The sequence below is a fragment of the Rousettus aegyptiacus genome, unplaced genomic scaffold, assembly GCF_014176215.1.
Source record: "Rousettus aegyptiacus isolate mRouAeg1 unplaced genomic scaffold, mRouAeg1.p scaffold_m13_p_4, whole genome shotgun sequence".
NCBI lineage: Eukaryota > Metazoa > Chordata > Mammalia > Chiroptera > Pteropodidae > Rousettus > Rousettus aegyptiacus.
Genome location: NW_023416307.1, coordinates 115,820,814 through 115,837,826, shown reverse-complemented (window position 1 = coordinate 115,837,826; position 17,013 = coordinate 115,820,814). Strand labels below are relative to the sequence as shown.

Sequence of the window (17,013 nt, the reverse complement as noted above, 5' to 3'; positions counted from 1 at the left end):
ATCAGGGTTATAGCAGCCAGTACATTCTACCCAGGGCCGTGGAGTAGATTGACCAAGGGTCATGTCTGCCCAGTATACTGTGGCTTGTAGGGGACGGGGTGGGTTTGGGCAAAAAAATTAAGAAATTGCAGGTACAAGAGGGGTCTTCGGGGTCTTGGACTCTGTTTCTCCTTTCTAATAATGCAGAGGACATTCCTGCCATTATGTGATGGACTTGGGCTTTGGAGTCTGAAAGACCAGGGTTTGAATACCTGCTCTGTCACTTGCTGGTCCCTTGTATCAGAGCTAAGCGCTGAGCCCCAATATAACACAGAAGTCTCTCACATGTTCAGAGGCCCCATCCCAGGAATATCCAGGGACACTATGAGGATAAAATTAGACAAAAAAGGAATTAGAGCAATGCATGGCACGTAATCAGCTCTCCATTATGAAAAGGTGGCATTCATCTCCGTATTTCCTCTACCTGCCAGGCACCCCTGCCCAGGATGTAGAACAATGGGGCTACTTCTGTTCTTCTTTCCAAATCTGGATGAGAAGGTCCAGAGAGATGAAGCAACTGTCCCACAGCATAGGTCATCCATTGTGCGTCCCAGGACTACCCAGACTGCCTCTGGCAGAACTACTGCTGGAGTTGGCACTATAAGAAATGAGACACGGACAGACACTTTCTAAGCCATAGTATTTATCTCCTTGGTTGAAGTGTAACTATATGAAATATTCATTGATACTTAAAGAATTTTGAAAATAACCTTAACTAAGTTTAGAAACCCATTTTTAACTGTGGCTTCTTGACATGTGTCACCATATCACTGGGGTTGCCCTGTGCCAGACCCAGGATTAGATGAGCAGCTGGGGTCTTCACGATTCACATTGGCTGAGTGTAGTTCTGTACATAAGGGCACAGTCTGAGTCTGGCCAGAAGTTTACACAGTTGGGAATCTCCTGCAAGGAAAAAGCATTTGCTGTCAAGTTTGATCCTCCAAATTGTAATATTTACCTTCCTCTTGTGTAATGTTTAATCTATGTTTATCCAGCACCGTATTGATTAATGGTCTGAGTGAAGCGACAAGGCAGTGGGAGCTGAGACCATGGATGGTGCCATGGGGCTTCGGGTGCTGCTGTGCACATCCTTGGTGTCCCTCCTCATCTTTCAGGCCGTGCCTGCTTGGGGTTCACCCCAAAAGCCCAAAAGCAGCAAGGTATGTGGGTAAACCTTCGGGGCATAAACAGGCAGGTGGGCCTGGATGGGGCCAGGGAGGGATACAAGACCCTCAACCCAGGGGCTGGGGCCACCCCGACCCGCCTTGACCAGCTCTGACTGGAGCGGTCAGGCCAAGGGGAAGAGTACTAGGCTGCGTCCCATGCCTATTCCTTAACAAACCGTCTGCGGGCCCCGAGCATTCACACTCACATCCACCCTGGTTTGCTTTACAGAAACGACAGGCTGTGGACACAGTGAGTAGGAGTCTCCACAAAGGAGCCTGTGGTGGGGCCACTATCACCGCTTGTTCTCCCTGTCCCTCCCCCGCCCCAGGGGTGTGCTCTTCTGTTAGTGCCCTAGGCAGAGGGACGCCCGTCTTCAGGAAATGGGGGCTTTCCCATCCCACCTCATCCCCACTGCATGGTCTCAGGCAGAGAGAACAAATGGGCCTCCCCAGGAGGGCTGGTCTGCTCTTCAGGCACCTCGTGTCAGTCAGAACTGGGTGCTAAGCCCCAATACAACACAAAGTCTCTCACTGGCTCAGAGGTTCCCATTCCAGGCCATAGCACCCTTATGTCTTACTTTAGGCTGTCGATGGCGTGAGCATCCAGAGTTTGAAAGTCAACTGCAAAGTCACCTCTCGCTTCGCGCACTATGTCATCACCAGCCAAGTGGTCAACAGAGCCAATGAAGCCAAGCAAGTGGCCTTCGATGTAGAGATCCCCAAGACAGCTTTCATCAGCGACTTTACCATGTGTGTGCTCTGCCTGACTCCCACACCTAGAGCTATCTCTATTCACCAAGCCCAGCTCAAAACCACAGCTTAGGGTAGCCAGACAGTGTCGACCAACTCCTCAGTCCCCAAAGGGCCACGAGCCATTTCCAGCTCTGAGGGGAGGAATAGTCCTTCAGGTCTGGTCTGGGCTCCCATTGCAGAGAGCAAACTGTGGCCTCTAACTATGTTTTCAGCTTAGGGCCCAAGGAGCAAAGGCCAGTGTCTGGCTGTGGCTGCCGACCTCACTGCCAAGGGGCCTCTGAGCAATCTTTTAAGCAGTAGGAAACCAGCAAGGACACCCTCCCATGAGTGCTCACCTGGACATGACCTTTTCAGGGTCTAGGCTGGGAGTACCTCCAGTATGAATGACCTGTGTGAACAGGGAGGGACACCTCCCCTGAGTGCTTCTTCTTCTCTGCAGCACAGCAAATGGAAAAGCATTCATTGGATACATCAAGGACAAAGCAACTGCATGGAAAAAGTACCGGAAAGCGGCCATCTCAGGAGAGAATGCCGGCCTTGTCAGGTGAGTTCTGAGCCCTGCTGGCCCAGTCTCTGAGGCTGCCCTCCCCAGCCAGGACAGATCTGAGGACTACAAGGTGGTTTTGGGTGGAGAGCGGCCCCAGGCTGATGGAAAGTGAGCAAACTGCCCAAACCTGAACACCAGCATAGGTGTACTGGGCAAGGCTGGTGTTGACTTGCCTGTCTCCCAGACCAGCCTGAAGGAGAAAGGGGGCCCTGTCCTTGGACCCTGACCCTGACCAGCCAGTTAAGACAGGTTGAGGGTCAAGGACACATGGGAGCAGCACTAAAATAAGAGAAATTGATTCTGAGACCCATGCTTTAGGTGACAAGAAACCACATGTCATTTTACCGTTTGTCTGTGTTGTTGCCTCTGGTGGCATGTCCAGAGCCTCAGGAAGAACAATGGAGCAATTCACCATCCACATCACCGTTAGTCCCAGAGCAAAGGTCACGTTTCAGCTGACCTACGAGGAGGTGCTGAAGCGAAGATTTAAGCAGTACGACATTGTCATCAAAGTCAAGCCCAGGCAGTTGGTGCATCATTTTGAGGTAGATTGGAGGTGACCATACACCCAGGGGAGTCGTCTCAGGAGCAGAGTTCCTGTCTCTCTCTCACTGTGGTTCCAGGCATTGGCTTGGTACCCATCATGTGCCATGCCAGGCCTGAGCACAGGGGAAGGGAACTGACTCTTCAGGGTGGGCTCTATTGGGCTCTCCATGGGCAGGAAGCTCCCTGAACCCTTCGATCTCATCCTCCTCTCTGAGCCTCAGCTGGCTCATCTGTTAAATGGGGGTTCCTACATGTCCCAGGATTGCTGAAAAGATCAAAAGAGATACTAAATATCCAGATAGTTTGTAAACCATAAAGTCCTGAGTAGCCTAAGAGACTGTAATTGTCTCTGGCACCTCAGTAGTGGTCGAGTTGAGGGGAGTAGGCACATGCATCTTTATTTGGCCAATATTTTTGGAGCGCCTTTGATTGGCCAGGCCCTTAGCAGTGCTGGGTGGGCGCTGTATGTAGTAGATGGCCAGGACACATTGGTTCTTGGCTGAGACTTGATGATGGGCCAAATGGGAGCCTTGGTGTAGGAATTGCTTCAATGATGCAGATCGACGTGGACATCTTTGAGCCTCAAGGGATCAGCAAGCTGGATGCCCGGACTTCCTTCCTTCCCAAAGAACTGGCGACCCAACTCATCAAGAAGTCTTTCTCAGGCAAAGAGGTGCATGGGATGGCCAGAGGCTGGGGGGAACAGGTCTTCTGGGACTCACTCAACTTGGCCTAACCCTTTATGGAGTGTCTAAGTTTGGCCTGGAAACCACGCCGGGGGTAAAGGCTAGGGGTAAGAGAGGCAGGTGTTTTATCATTGATATCCGGGGGAACTTGGCACTCTTGGTTCTCAGAGCAACTTAGCAAAAGCCTGCATGCTAAGGCTGGGGAAGACACAATCCTGTTAGCTGCATCGTCTGGGGTGAGTTGCTGGCTTTCTTGAGCCTCAGTTTCCTCTTGTTTCACATCCATAGGAAAGCATTCAGGGCATATGAGCAAATGTCAGATGCTGTTGAGGTTAGGATTCCAAACTCCAGTGTTCTTGGAAACATAATAACGTTTGCAAAGGCCTTTAGCCTACCCAGCCTCTTGCCACTTGTTACTTGCCACCCATTTGCAGGAATCCCAGAAGCCTCCATGCTTGTCCCATCCCCAGGTCCTGGAGGAGTATGGCATATGGGTGGGTGATACCCAACTAGTGCCCTGCTTCCTAATTTGCCCTCGGCTGGAGCCAGGAGCAAACCCTTTTGTGTTCACCTAGTTATGGTAGTGACTCTATAACGATTCACTTAAAAGAAATGTTTCGTACAGCTTTGGAGGGGTTCCTTTTAAACAAACTATGACACCCCAGAGTGTTAACAAACATGCTTGCACTCAGTGGGGAACCACAGGGATGGATTTTTGTCTTCCTACCAATTCTTTTCAAGTTTTTTTTTTTTTGATGAGCATATCTTACTTTTATAACAAACAAAAGCTAAAACTAAAAAAGCGTTTAAAGAAAATGTGGAATGTACAGAAGTATAGAAAAGTACTGAGTGAAAACCACCCTTCATTTTCCTGAGCACTAATACTAAGTAAGTCCGGACCTCAACTCTGAGTCTTTCCTTCCAGCCTCTGTTCTTTATCTATGTGGGTTCTATTTTCCAGCATGGAGTTATAGCTTTGCTTTTTTATTCCATAGTTTAAGTTGACTGATGCTCTCCTGCTCGTATACTACTATTATTTTGTACACAAAGTGGTGATGCTTATTGTAGAAAATCTCAATGATTCAGAAGCGTATAAGCAAAGAAATAGGTCTTCTCTCCTACTACCTACAAGTGTGTACTCTCAGCAGCTGGGGGAAGGGCCCACCTGACTCATTTTTATGCTAGTGCAACACACACACACACACACACACACACACACACACACACACACCCCTTATGTTGTCTTTGCGAACATCCTATTTGCAGCTGCACAAACCAGCAATGACTCACACTCTTGATGGTTCCAGGGTCACGTGCTTTTCAGCCCCACCGTGAGCCAGCAGCAATCCTGTCCCACATGCTCCACAACCTTGATGGATGGGGATTTCAAGGTGACCTATGATGTCAATCGAGAAAGGCTCTGTGACCTCGTGGTGAGCCCAAAGCTTCTAGCCCAAGCCTCAGAGGGTGAGCAGGGGTGCTTGCAAGAGATGCCTCACTAGTTTTTTTTGTGTGTGTTTCAGGTTGCCAATAACTATTTTGTCCACTTCTTCGCCCCCCAAAACCTGACGAATCTGAATAAAAACCTAGTTTTTGTGATTGACATCAGCAACTCCATGGAAGGTCAGAAAGTGAAGCAGGTAAACTGTGCCTTTAAATAATTCACCCAGTGGAAGCTTCTTCAGCCCCATTATCCACACCATGATGATTTTGCCACCAGAGTCTGGGTTTGGGATTTCTGCTCCTGATCAGACGCAGGGTGACTTAACCAGAAATTCCAGTGGTTAAAGGTTCTGGAATCAGCCACTTCCTTGCTGTGTAACCGTGGGCAGGTGATTTCACTTCTCCTCAGTGGTAAAATGGGACTAATAACAGTGTCCACAGGGTCACAGATTATCAGTGAGGGAGCACCTGGAAGATACAACCTGGGGACAATTGTGGGATCCATGGGAAGTGTCATGCAACAAGGCCATAGTCTGAGGCTCATAGTGCTCTTAAGTGCCCAGTCCATGGGGCAGTGGAACCACCACCGGACAAGCAGAGTTTTAAAAACTCAGCCCCCTGGGGTCCTTTGTTCTTAATCCTGCCCCACTCAAATTCCTGGTCATTTTTTCTCCCTGCACTGGGTCCCTTCGCCTTCTCCCTCTCCCCTACCAACCACCAGAGCCCCACAGGTTGCTCCTCTTCTGGCACCACCTGGCCATCTCCTCCTGCTTGTCCACCATTTACCTCTGCCCTGCAGATCTCTGAAATGGGTTTCTGGAGCAGACAGAAGGTACTATCCTGGGGCTCTGCCCCTCCACTGACTGTCCTGTCCTTACAGACCAAGGAGGCACTCCTTAAAATCCTGAGTGACTTGCGGCCAGGGGACTACTTTGACCTGGTCCTCTTTGGGTCTCAAGTACAGTCATGGAAGGGCTTTCTGGTGCAGGCATCTGCTGCCAATGTGCAATCAGCTAAAGACTTTGTTCGGCGTTTCGCCTTGGCTGGGGGTAAGGTCATGCATCTCAAGCCACCTTGGTGTCACCTCTATCTTCTCAGAATGAAGGCATACACTTGTCTGCTTTCTGTTCTCTGCAGCCACAAACCTAAATGGAGGTTTGCTCCGGGGAATTGAGATCTTGAACCAAGCTCAGGGAAGTATCCCAGGACTCACCAACCATGCCTCAATTCTCATCATGTTGACAGATGGGGAGCCCACAGAGGGTAAGCATCTAGAGGGCTGCCTGGGAAGGTACCAATCTCTTCATTACTGAAGGTATTCAAGCTGCTCATGGAAACCCAATTAGGGAGGGCAAGAAAGGCTCAGGGCAAAGACAAACACTGATCTAAAAACAGAGTTCAGACCATAAAGTCTGCAGGAACTCCAAGGCGCACTTCAGTCCTGAGCTTAGATGTTGAAGTTTCTGCATGACACCACATTGCACAGGGCCTAGGAGGATGGGCAGGATTGTTAGGTTGAGTTTAAAGAACTATGTATTTAGCGCTGTCTGTGTGCCAACCACAGCACTAAGGACCAAGAAGAGATACCAAGAGAACAAGACATCTCTCTATCCTTAAGGAGCCCAGGGCCCATGGGGAGGCAGACACAGAAGCAGAAGCTCTGTTGAATGCCCTGAAAGAACAGGGTGCCAGGAGGCTGTGGGACCAGGAGGCAGGGGGGAGGGCAACAGAAAAGGGGCTCTTCGCCCCGAAAAGATCTCAAAAAGCTTCTTGGAGGAGGTGACCCCTGAGCTCAGTGTGGAAGGAGGAGAAGAGACGCAGGAAGGGGTCCCTAGTGGAGAAGGCAGCTTTTTTTTCTTATTGTACAAGAAATTTTTATTATCTTAGCCCTTGGTATGTTGTGTAGTTTATACTGAAAAACAAACAAATCCTACCTCTTCTTTGCAATAGGGAACATTAAATTAATGAGATATACCGATCTATAATATTCAAAAAATTTTCTAGGGAAAGATCTTAAGAAAAATTAACTAGTGTCAATTTTTCCTTTTTCTTTTTCTTTTTCTCTTTTAATTAATTAATTAATTTTTTGATGGTGACATTGGTTAACAAAGTCCAGTAAGTTTCACCTGTACACTTTAAGGTGTGTGTGTGTGTGTGTGTGTGTGTGTATATATATATATATATATATATATATATATATATATATATATATATATTTTTTTTTTACACTGTGTGTTCACCTCCCATAGTTAGATTTCTTTCTGTCGCCACATATTTGACCCCCTTTACCCCATCTACCTTCCCCCTCAGAGGGGGTAACTTGAGCAAAAAAAGATGTCCGCAATGGCAGGGCCTGCCTGGGACTTTCAGGCATGTGTAGAATAGGCGAAACAGGAGTGGGAAGGTCAGCAGGGCCTCACAGGCCACAGCAAAGAGCCATGGGAAGCTTTAGAGCAGAATCAGATCTGCTTGTGATGGATCCATATAGATGGGCAAAGTCTGTGAGGAGCTGTTAGTAACTGTTGCAATTGTTCAGGTGAGCCAGCAGGAGGCATTGTCTCTAGATGTGGGTGGTGATGGAGATGGATTAAGATGGGAGGGTTGCTTGCAGGCAGTGTGCCTCAAAGCCCCTTCATGTTCCACATGCCTGTGAGCTGGTATCCAGTGACTGCCTGGGTATGTGGCTGCAGGGGTGACAGACCGTTCTCAAATCCTCGAGAACGTCCGAAACGCCATCGGGGGCAGGTTCCCACTCTACAACTTGGGCTTTGGCCACAATGTGGACTTGAACTTCCTGGAGATCATGTCTATGGAGAACAATGGACGGGTCCAGAGAATCTATGAGGACCATGACGCCACCCAGCAGCTGCAGGTCTCCTCCTTGCCCACTCCCCCATCCCCAAATACATCACCAACAGCAGCCCATGGGGAACCCTGCCTTGGCAGCCATTTTCCTATAAGCCTAGAGGAGGAGATAAAGCTTCGGCATGAGTGTGAATTAGCTAGGTGATCTTGAGCCAGTTACTTAACCCTTCTGAGCCTATGATTCTTTCTATAAAGTATAGATCCCAACACCCCGCTTTGTGAGTGGGTTTCTCATTGGGTGCCCAGGGTGACCCATCAGTTCTAAAGCTGTGCTCCCCACCCTTGCAGGGTTTCTACAACCAGGTAGCCAACCCCCTGCTGGTGAATGTGGAGTTGCAATACCCCCAGGACTCTGTCTCGGCCCTGACTCAACACAGCCATAAACAATACTATGAAGGCTCGGAGATTGTGGTGGCTGGGCGCATCGCTGACAACAAGCTGAGCAGCTTCAAGGCTGATGTGCAGGCCCATGGGGTAAATAGTGGGCTGCAGACAATGAAGAGGCCAGGCAGTCCCCAGAGGCTCAAAACCCACACCGTTCTCCAGCCCGGGCCCCCTGGCGGCCTCTCTTTCTCCCAGAATAGTGCCCCTCCTCTGCACTAACACGGCCCAGGCCTGAACATTCCTCTATGCAGTCGTCCCAGGGACAGGTTGGAATGGAGTCAACATGGCCTTTATTGGCAGTAGCTTGGGCCAAAATGGACCACCTGTTACTCCTCATATTATTTCCTCCAAGGCGTGAGAGAATAAGAGGCTAGCTTCTTCCTTCTCATTTGACAACCATTTCCTGAACACCTGCTATATACTCAACTTTATGCCACAGTGCAATGTGTGTGTGTGTGTGTGTGTGTGTGTGTGTGTGTGTGTGTGTGCACGCGTGCTCGCATGTTGGGGATCATGGTGCGTGAGACCTGGACCCTGTCCTGCACAGTGTGGGCTCAAGTGCCGCATTGTGGTTGAAGGTGCAGAACTTGGGCTTTGAATGAGGGTAGCTGAGCTGGACCCTGGCTCTACCCTGACTGACTGGGTGACCGTGAGAAAATGTGTCCAGCTCCATAGGCCTCAGTTTCCTTTTCTGTACCATGGGGATGACACTACACTGGGGAGTTGTATGGAGTAAATGGAATAGTCCACATAGTATGCTTACACACTGCCTGGCATGGGATTCCCTCAGGAAATGGTGCCCAATTGTTGTAGCTAGGGAGAGAAGGCACATTTGTGTGTGAGGGCAGGTTAAATGGTGCATCCCACCAAGGACATGGTGGGCATTTGGAGCACCAGGGCATGGTGGAAACAGCTACGTAGTAAAAGCAGCCGGGTGCTTCTTGACATCCCTGAGAGAGTAATTCCATGAGGGTAGGGCCTGGTTCTCCTAACCCTGGAATGCCTGAGGCCTAGGCCAACTTGGCTCACAGAGGGTGCTCAGCATGCTTTTGTGGAAAGAATGCATGCGTGGGGTTGAGGAAAGCAGGTTTAGGAAAGAGGATGGTGCTGAGAAGAAAGCCGTAGAGACCAGACAAGATTGGGGCCTCTCAGAGCCTTGAGCACCAGCCAGCCATTGTGCTCCTAATGGCTCATGGCCCTTTTCCCCATCACGACCCTCAGGAGGGCCAAGAATTCAAGACAACCTGCCTAGTGGATGAGGAAGAGATGAAGAAACTACTCAAAGAGCGGGGCCACATGCTAGAGAACCATGTTGAACGCCTCTGGGCCTACCTTACCATCCAAGAGCTGCTAGCCAAGCGGTATGACCCCCGAGGCTGCCTGGTGGGCACTATTCACTCCAGAGCACCCTCTACCCTGACGCCTTTGGACTGACTAGGTGACCAGGGCAGGGGCAATTCTAGGCCTTTGAGGTTACAAACAGGTCAGATTCATTGTCCTTCTGTTTTGTTCACTGAGTTACTATCAACCAGTCAGTCAATAGTGTGGGCGGGACCCCCTGGGGCCATAGGGCAGCCCACTCTGCCCCAACTGAGCTGCTACTGGGGAGCTGCCCTTAACTGTGGGACTGCCAAGTCCAGATATACTAATTTAATCTTGACATGCAAGGAAATTTCATTATCTCCCTTTAATAGATGAGCAAACTGAGGCCCAGAGAGGTGAGACAACCTGCCCAGTATCTCATACTTGTTAAATTCTCTGGGCATTTCCAAGGCACATACTGCAACCCTGCCAAATTTCTAGGTTTTCTGTGTGGGAGGTCTTTAAGTTATGAGGTCTTTGAAGACAGCCACTGAATGGAGACACTGCAGGTGCTCAATACATGTTTGCTGGATGAGTGAGTAAATAAATGACTGAAAAGAGGAGAGATTGTGAGTCCAGAGTACATTGTCATGCAAGTTGTGGGGCTTGGAGCAGGTTTCTGTCTCACAGAAAGAAGCTTGAGGAGGAGGAGGAGAAGGCCAATCTGTCAGCCAAGGCCCTGCAGATGTCACTGACCTATCAATTTGTGACACCACTGACCTCCATGATCGTGGGGGGCATGGTGGACGAGGACGGCCTGCAGCCCATCATTGACAAGCCACCGGAGGGTATGAGCTCTGCAGAGGGGAAGGCTGTGGGCCTTAGGGAGGCTTCTGAGGGCCAAAAACCTCCTGGGCTTTAATTCTCTTTCCTTTTTCTCCCTTTCAGATTCTCAGCCCTTGGGTGAGTTTTTTAAATCACATTGGTTTTCTCGAGGAGCTCCTGGTGGCTGGGCAAGTGGCACTTGTTCCAGCACCCAGTACCTAGCTCCCCATCCCCACATCTCCCCACCTCCAGCCCTTTATAGTTTCTTATTCCCCGAGATGCCCTTTCCCACTTTACCACAACTAGTTGCTTCCTCCTGTGTGTGTGGAGACCCTTGCATAGCCTGAATCCCATACCAGTCTCCATTGGGGCCCTCATATGAACACGTGTCTGTGAGGATGCCTGAGCCCCTGGGAAGGGCTGGAACCTCCCTAGAGGAGGGTCGGCCCAGGCCTGATTGGCCTCTGGGCCCTGGGTGCGCTTGGGAAATGAGGTGAGTGTGCCTTTTATGTGGGGTGGCAAGGGTAACACTGTCCTCTGTTGTACTCCACAGAGATGCTGGGAAAAAGAAGGTGTAAGTGGCAGCCATTTTGATGATGCACAGCTCTACCTCACTCCTCCACATATTACTCTCCCTCAGGCTGTGAATTCAGTCCTGAGCAAAGCCCCTAGGTTTTGCCTGATGAGGAAACAACAGCCCAAGTCTTCCTTTCTCTGCTCCAGCTCTCCTCACTGCCTCTCACTGGGAATCCTCAGACAGTAGCCCCGATGTAGGCCTGGCCTCCCCCACCCTTATGCCACCAGCTCCACCAAGTCCCATGGAAGGAGACAGAGAGGGTCAGCCTACTGCGCTGGCCCAAACTTCTCTTCCTATCTCCCAAGAGGCATCAAGGGATCGGTGTCCATTCCTGTTCTTGTGGCCTCAGGGGTGGGAGGGGTCTTGTAAAAGGAGCCAGCAGCTCTAGGGAAGCCCAGCTTCCTTCCTTTTAAATGCCATTTGCTCTTGCCATCAGCATTTGTGCTGTCAACCGAGCAGGCGCCTCCTCCAACTGACTCCACTTCCGTTGTCCCTCAGTCGCAAAAGGGAGTAACTAGTGGTGAGTCTTCAGGAGGGTCTGAGGGACACCCTGACCGGTTAGACCTTTGCCCCCGGCTGGCTCCATCTGCCCAATACCCAATCTAATGGACTCCATGCTATGCTCCCAGTGGACACTGACCCTCACTTCATCATCCACGTGCCCCAGAAAGAGGACACCCTGTGTTTCAATATCAACGAAGAGCCTGGTGTGGTCCTGAGCCTGGTGCAGGACCCCAACACAGGTACAGTGACATCACACCCTCTGCCAGAAAGGTCAGGGCCTGGGATCCTCTGCCCTTGATGTTCAGCCATGGATAGTACAGTGACCATGGCCTCCAATTCCTATACCCTGTGCATCTGTCTGTCACCTGGCTGACCTTGACTTGCCTCCCTCTCGCTCCATCTACCTGCCTGGGCCCATGCAGGCATTCTGCATCCTATGCTTAGAAGGGCTCTATCTAGACTTGGTTCCATGCTCTTTTGTTGCTGTCTTGAAATTCTTAACAATTTTAAAACAAGCAGCCCCTCATTCTCATTTTGTACTGAGTCTTACAAGTTATGTAGCCACCCTGCTCTGCCTTTTCCCCCAGTATGGCTGAGGGAGCCTCAGAGTCTGTCTCCATAGCAGTGCTTGGGTGATGGGAATGACATCTATCTTTTGGTTACTTCTGACTTCTCAGTCCAGTCAGTCCATCTGCAAATGTTTGTTGAGCACCTGCTTGGACCAGGGACACAGTGGGAACTGAGACAAAGTCCCTGCTCTTATAGAGTTTAGAGAAGGGAGACTAATAGGTAAACAAATTCTTAGATGACAATTTCAGAGCATGAAACCTGTTGCATTAGGATAGTGAAGAGGACGAGGGGGCTTTTTGGCTGCTCTGGTCAGAGGACACTTCTGTGAAGAGGACCCACAAATGTGTCTGCAGCACCTAATGTCATCTGCCCTGTGTCAGGGACTAGGACCACAGAGAAGGAGCAGACCAAGTCCTGCAAGACCTTTCCTTCAGGGCCCAGGCCAGAGGACTAAGTACTGGATAGTTAGTATGGGGAGGAGGCAGATAGTATTGTGTGCAACCTGGACCAGCCCGAAGGCTCCTCTCGGGGGGAAAGACCCTCAAAGATGGTGCGGCATGGGTGGAATGTAGGGATCTCACAGGAAGGAGGCATGAGCAAAGGAAGGCTGGGCAAGGGGCTAGCGAGAGCTGACCTCTCCCTAACCTGGATGGCCCTTCACCCCACTGCAGGCTTCTCAGTGAGTGGACAGCTCATTGGCGACAAGTCCAGGAGTCATGGGCAGCATGAGGGCACATACATCGGGCGGCTGGGGATTGCGAACCCCGCAACAGGCTTTCAGCTGGAAGTAACTCCTCAGAACATCACTCTGAACCCTGGCTCAGGGGGGCCTGTGTTCTCCTGGAGGGACCAGGCTTCCCTGCGGCAGGACAAGTAACCGGGCTGGGACCGGGGCCTGGGCAGGGAGGCAGGGGTGGTATGGTGGGGGCCAAGGCAGAAGCCCCAAAGCCAGCTCTGCTTCCTGAGCCTGCCAGGCCCTCGTTGTCCCCTGAGTCATGTCAGTGAAATATGTTTATATGGCCTCTGTGTGGGACATGCAGACATGGATCACCTCATCCCTCATTTCCCTCAGTTTTTAGACATGTGTCCCGGACCCAGCTGCCTGGATGCCTGTGCTACCATGGTGCCCTCACCCTGCAGTCCACCTCCATCTCTACCAAATAAAGCCAGCCCATCTTCTCAGGCCCAGCACAAAGGCTACCTCTTCCCTGAAGCCCTCCTAATCCCTTCTGTTGAATTTCTCTGGGTTCCTCTTTCAGCACCTGTCTTAGTATACCTTGTCTCATGTTTGTTCCTTCATTCATTTAACAAACTCTACTGAGCACCGGAGCCCAATGCTAGGTAGCAGAGCTAGAGGAAGTGGTGGGAAGAGTCTAATATGGAGGACATAGGTCATAAGCAGGAGTCAAAGAGCACAGACTTTGATATTAGACAGGCTGGAGTCCAAGTCCTGGCTTTGCTGCTTATAGCTGTGTGACCTTGGGCAGGTTACTTAACCTCTCTGACCCTTAGTCCGCACAGGATCAGAGTGAGAATTAAATGATGTAGTTTGCACGGAGGGCTTGGCACAGGGTCTAGCACATTTTAAGGGCTCCATATACAATAGCAACACGTGGGAAGAAGCGCAGAACAGGTAACACCCAAAAATCTGGGGGTGAGGGTAGGGAGGTCATAAGAGATGGGTCCCAGAGGACAAAGGTAGCTGAACAGAGAGGGTGCAGTGTAACCACACCTGTCCTCATGGCCACCTGCCCCTGCAGGGTGGTGGTGACCATCAATAGGAAGAGAAACCTAGTAGTGTCCGTGGAGGATGGGGGCACCTTCGAGGTCGTTCTGCACCGAGTATGGAAGGGGAGTGCCATCCATCAGGACTTCCTGGGCTTCTATGTGCTGGATAGTCACCGGATGTCAACGCGGACACATGGGCTGCTGGGTATGGCTGACTAGGCAGGCAGATCTGTGGGGTGAGGTATTGAAGCCAGTAGACTGGTCAGCTTTGCAGCTGGGCACCAGGACAGGCCCATCTCCAACGTGGCCTCCAAGGCTCAGAGCTCCAAAAAGGGCTTTTCTTGGTGAGGGCCATGTCCCTCAAAAAGACTGCAATTAAACACATAGCCTTTATTTGGTGGAGACGGGGGTGGTCTACAGGGTGATACTAAAGTGTAGGTAAGCCAAGGAGCAAATGGGGAGAGGCCCAATTAGCAAACAGAAAGGTCCAATGGCTCTCAGAGACCTCCCGTGTGGGATGGGTCATCAGCCACACTACTTTTCCTGTGGCCTTCCTGAAGACCCTGCTTTCCATGGGTACCTACCCGTCAAACCTCTCTACTGGCCAGATTCCTTAGGAATTGACCACAAAAGTCAAGAGGTATGGCCACTTGACAATATATCTGCTTCTTTATAGCAGGCGAACTAAAGGAGTGGCTTTGATGCCAAAATACATCAGAAACAGTCAAGCCCTTTTAAAAAATAGTTTAAGCAACTCTCTAAACCCCCATTGGGCACCTACTAAGGGCAAGGCATGAGCAAATCTCCCCAATGGTAACTGCTGCCTCCAATGTACCTTTCCAGGACAATTCTTTCATCCCTTTGATTATAAAGTGTCTGAAATCCACCCAGGCTCAGACTCCACAAAGATAGATGCCACAATGGTGGTGAAGAACCATCAGCTGACAGTCACCAGGTAGGTGAACTGCCCTCCCAGCATCTCTGCCATTGGCATTGCCCATTATTGGTCCAGGCCTTCTTCCAGGTCTCACAGGAATGGTGTAGCCCTGCTGGGTCCAAATGATAACCCTGAATGACTTGTCTCTTCCCAGAGGTGTACAGAAAGACTATAGCAAGGACCCCCGGCAGGGGACCAAGGTGACCTGCTGGTTCATACACAACAATGGAGCCGGGCTGATTGATGGTGTTCACACTGACTATATCGTCCCAGACATCTTCTGGGCCCCCTAGCCAGCACACATGTCCTGCCTTGGGTCCATGGCAGAGGAGGAGGACAGCATCCTGATCTGCTGACCAGGCCATACCTCCCTGGCCAAGTGGTCACCTGTATCAAAGCACGCATGATTTCCATTAAAGAGAAGCTGTGTCCAGCCCAGGCTTGGTACTCTTTGGGAGGGAGGGTGGCAGAGAGGCAACCCAAGATGCTGCCCCTCAGAGGGGCTTAAGGAGTTGGGAAGAAGCCCACAATTCACCCCACCCCACCCTGTTCTCTGCTGCTGCCTGGTCCCATATCCTCTGAATGCCCTGAGTGTACCCCACACACAGCTCCCCTGACAGGTCCAGGGACCAAATGACACTCTGGCAGCATGTACGGGAATGACGAACAACATCCACATCTGACTAAGCCCTTCCTGTAGGTAGGCACTGTTCTAAGTGCTTTAGTTTAATTAACTAAATGTATGTTCCCAGTAGCCTTAGGGGAGGCTTTTATCAGGCTCATTTACAGCTGAGGAAACTGAGGTTAAGTAATTTGTCCAAAATCACTCACTTTGTAAGTGGCAGAGATGGGATTTGAACCTATGCTTTCTGGTATTAGTATCTGAATGCTTTATTATCCCTACGTAAATACTCCAGTCAGGCTGGGTAGCTGATAGCCAAAGCCTGTTGAGATTTGGTTCAAGATATTCCAAAGAATCACTTAAAATAAACATATGAAAGAAACATGAAACATATATGAACTTAGGGTCCTGAAGAAGTCCTGCTAGGCCCTACAGGCTACACCCAGTGGGGTCAGGACCTTGGAAAACATTTCCAGTTCCCCCACCCTAGTTTGATTTCCTAGCCAGGGGTTTACAACATCTGAATGAGGATGAAATCCCCCACAGGCAGAGGCAGCCACTGCTCAGAAGCTGTGATCTCAGTGACCAAGAACAATAATAGCTTGGCTACTCCTTACACTGATTCCTGATATACCCCATCAGGGCTCCTTCTTTCCCTTGGCTTTGCCTTGGGACCAGTTAAAGTGCACTGTCACAGGATGCAGGGAGGTGAACCTACACTTCAGGGAGCTGCTGGCACTTTAAGGAAAAGTTGATGGGCCTCCACCCACTTCTTTCCAAAGTGTTTCTGTTTTTTCTCTGCTGGCTTCTGTTTAGTTCCGATTCCAAATGAAGCTCTCAAGGGCTTAGATCAATAATGCAAATGCTGAGCTCCACAGCTTACCCAGGCCCAGGAAACAAAGAGCCCTCAGTGGCAGGCCAGGGGGTGGCCAGTGGAGTTTCAGAGACCAACCCGCTGTCTGGAGTATCCTGGGCTTTTTGAGGGAGAGCCATGGGCTGCCCTCTTGCAGGTCACTCTGAGCAAGGCCCTGCCCATATGAGGCCTCTTTTTCCCCTTTTATAGAGAAGAAATGGGGTGAACCTGCATATCTCTTACATTCCATCTAATTCTAAATTCTGTGTGATGACTCTGGGTCCCTTTCAAGTCCCCAGCTGTCCCTTAGGGTCCTCTTGAGCAGCTTTAGAATTCCTATTTTGAGTTGTCCCTCCCACAAAAGTCCAAATATTTGGGGATGAAGCAGGTTCTTGCTGTTTCTCTGTTCCCAGTGGTCAAACCTCTATATATTTCACAGTCAGATGCAGAGCTTTCAGCCAAGGCCATGGTGCAATCGATAAATTAGCCACCTGGTGCCCAGGCGTCCTCATCAACTCCATTTAGTAGTGGCTAAGAGGGAGAATCCCAGGGTCATTTTGCTCAGAAGAGCATGGGTATGGCAGGCACATGGCTACCATTCTGGAAGGTCTTGGGGCTAGCAGGGCCATGGTGTGGCCCAGAAGGTCCCAGCCCCCACTAAGAAGG

At 50.4% G+C, this 17,013-nt stretch overlaps 1 protein-coding gene across 5 annotated transcripts; it reads left to right on the top strand.

Annotated features, from left to right (window-relative positions):
- Positions 1-1,053: 1,053 nt before the first annotated feature.
- Positions 1,054-15,308, top strand: ITIH1 (inter-alpha-trypsin inhibitor heavy chain 1). 5 transcript variants are annotated; one of them, XM_016121824.2, is made up of 22 exons: positions 1,055-1,199; positions 1,435-1,455; positions 1,789-1,955; positions 2,398-2,502; positions 2,888-3,050; positions 3,611-3,724; positions 5,045-5,170; positions 5,261-5,377; positions 6,061-6,229; positions 6,318-6,443; positions 7,871-8,052; positions 8,334-8,519; positions 9,651-9,790; positions 10,422-10,579; positions 10,680-10,694; positions 11,110-11,130; positions 11,570-11,653; positions 11,763-11,876; positions 12,879-13,080; positions 13,968-14,140; positions 14,779-14,890; positions 15,027-15,308. In XM_016121824.2, exons 1-22 carry the CDS (start codon positions 1,089-1,091, stop codon positions 15,163-15,165), a joined length of 2,745 nt encoding a protein of 914 aa, XP_015977310.2. In that variant the 5' UTR covers positions 1,055-1,088; the 3' UTR covers positions 15,166-15,308. The 5 variants fall into 5 exon arrangements, with proteins under 5 accessions (XP_015977311.2, XP_015977310.2, XP_015977309.2 ...); XM_016121823.2 differs by having other exon boundaries at positions 10,407-10,579; XM_016121825.2 differs by lacking the exon at positions 1,435-1,455 and having other exon boundaries at positions 1,054-1,199; positions 10,407-10,579.
- Positions 15,309-17,013: the final 1,705 nt, after the last annotated feature.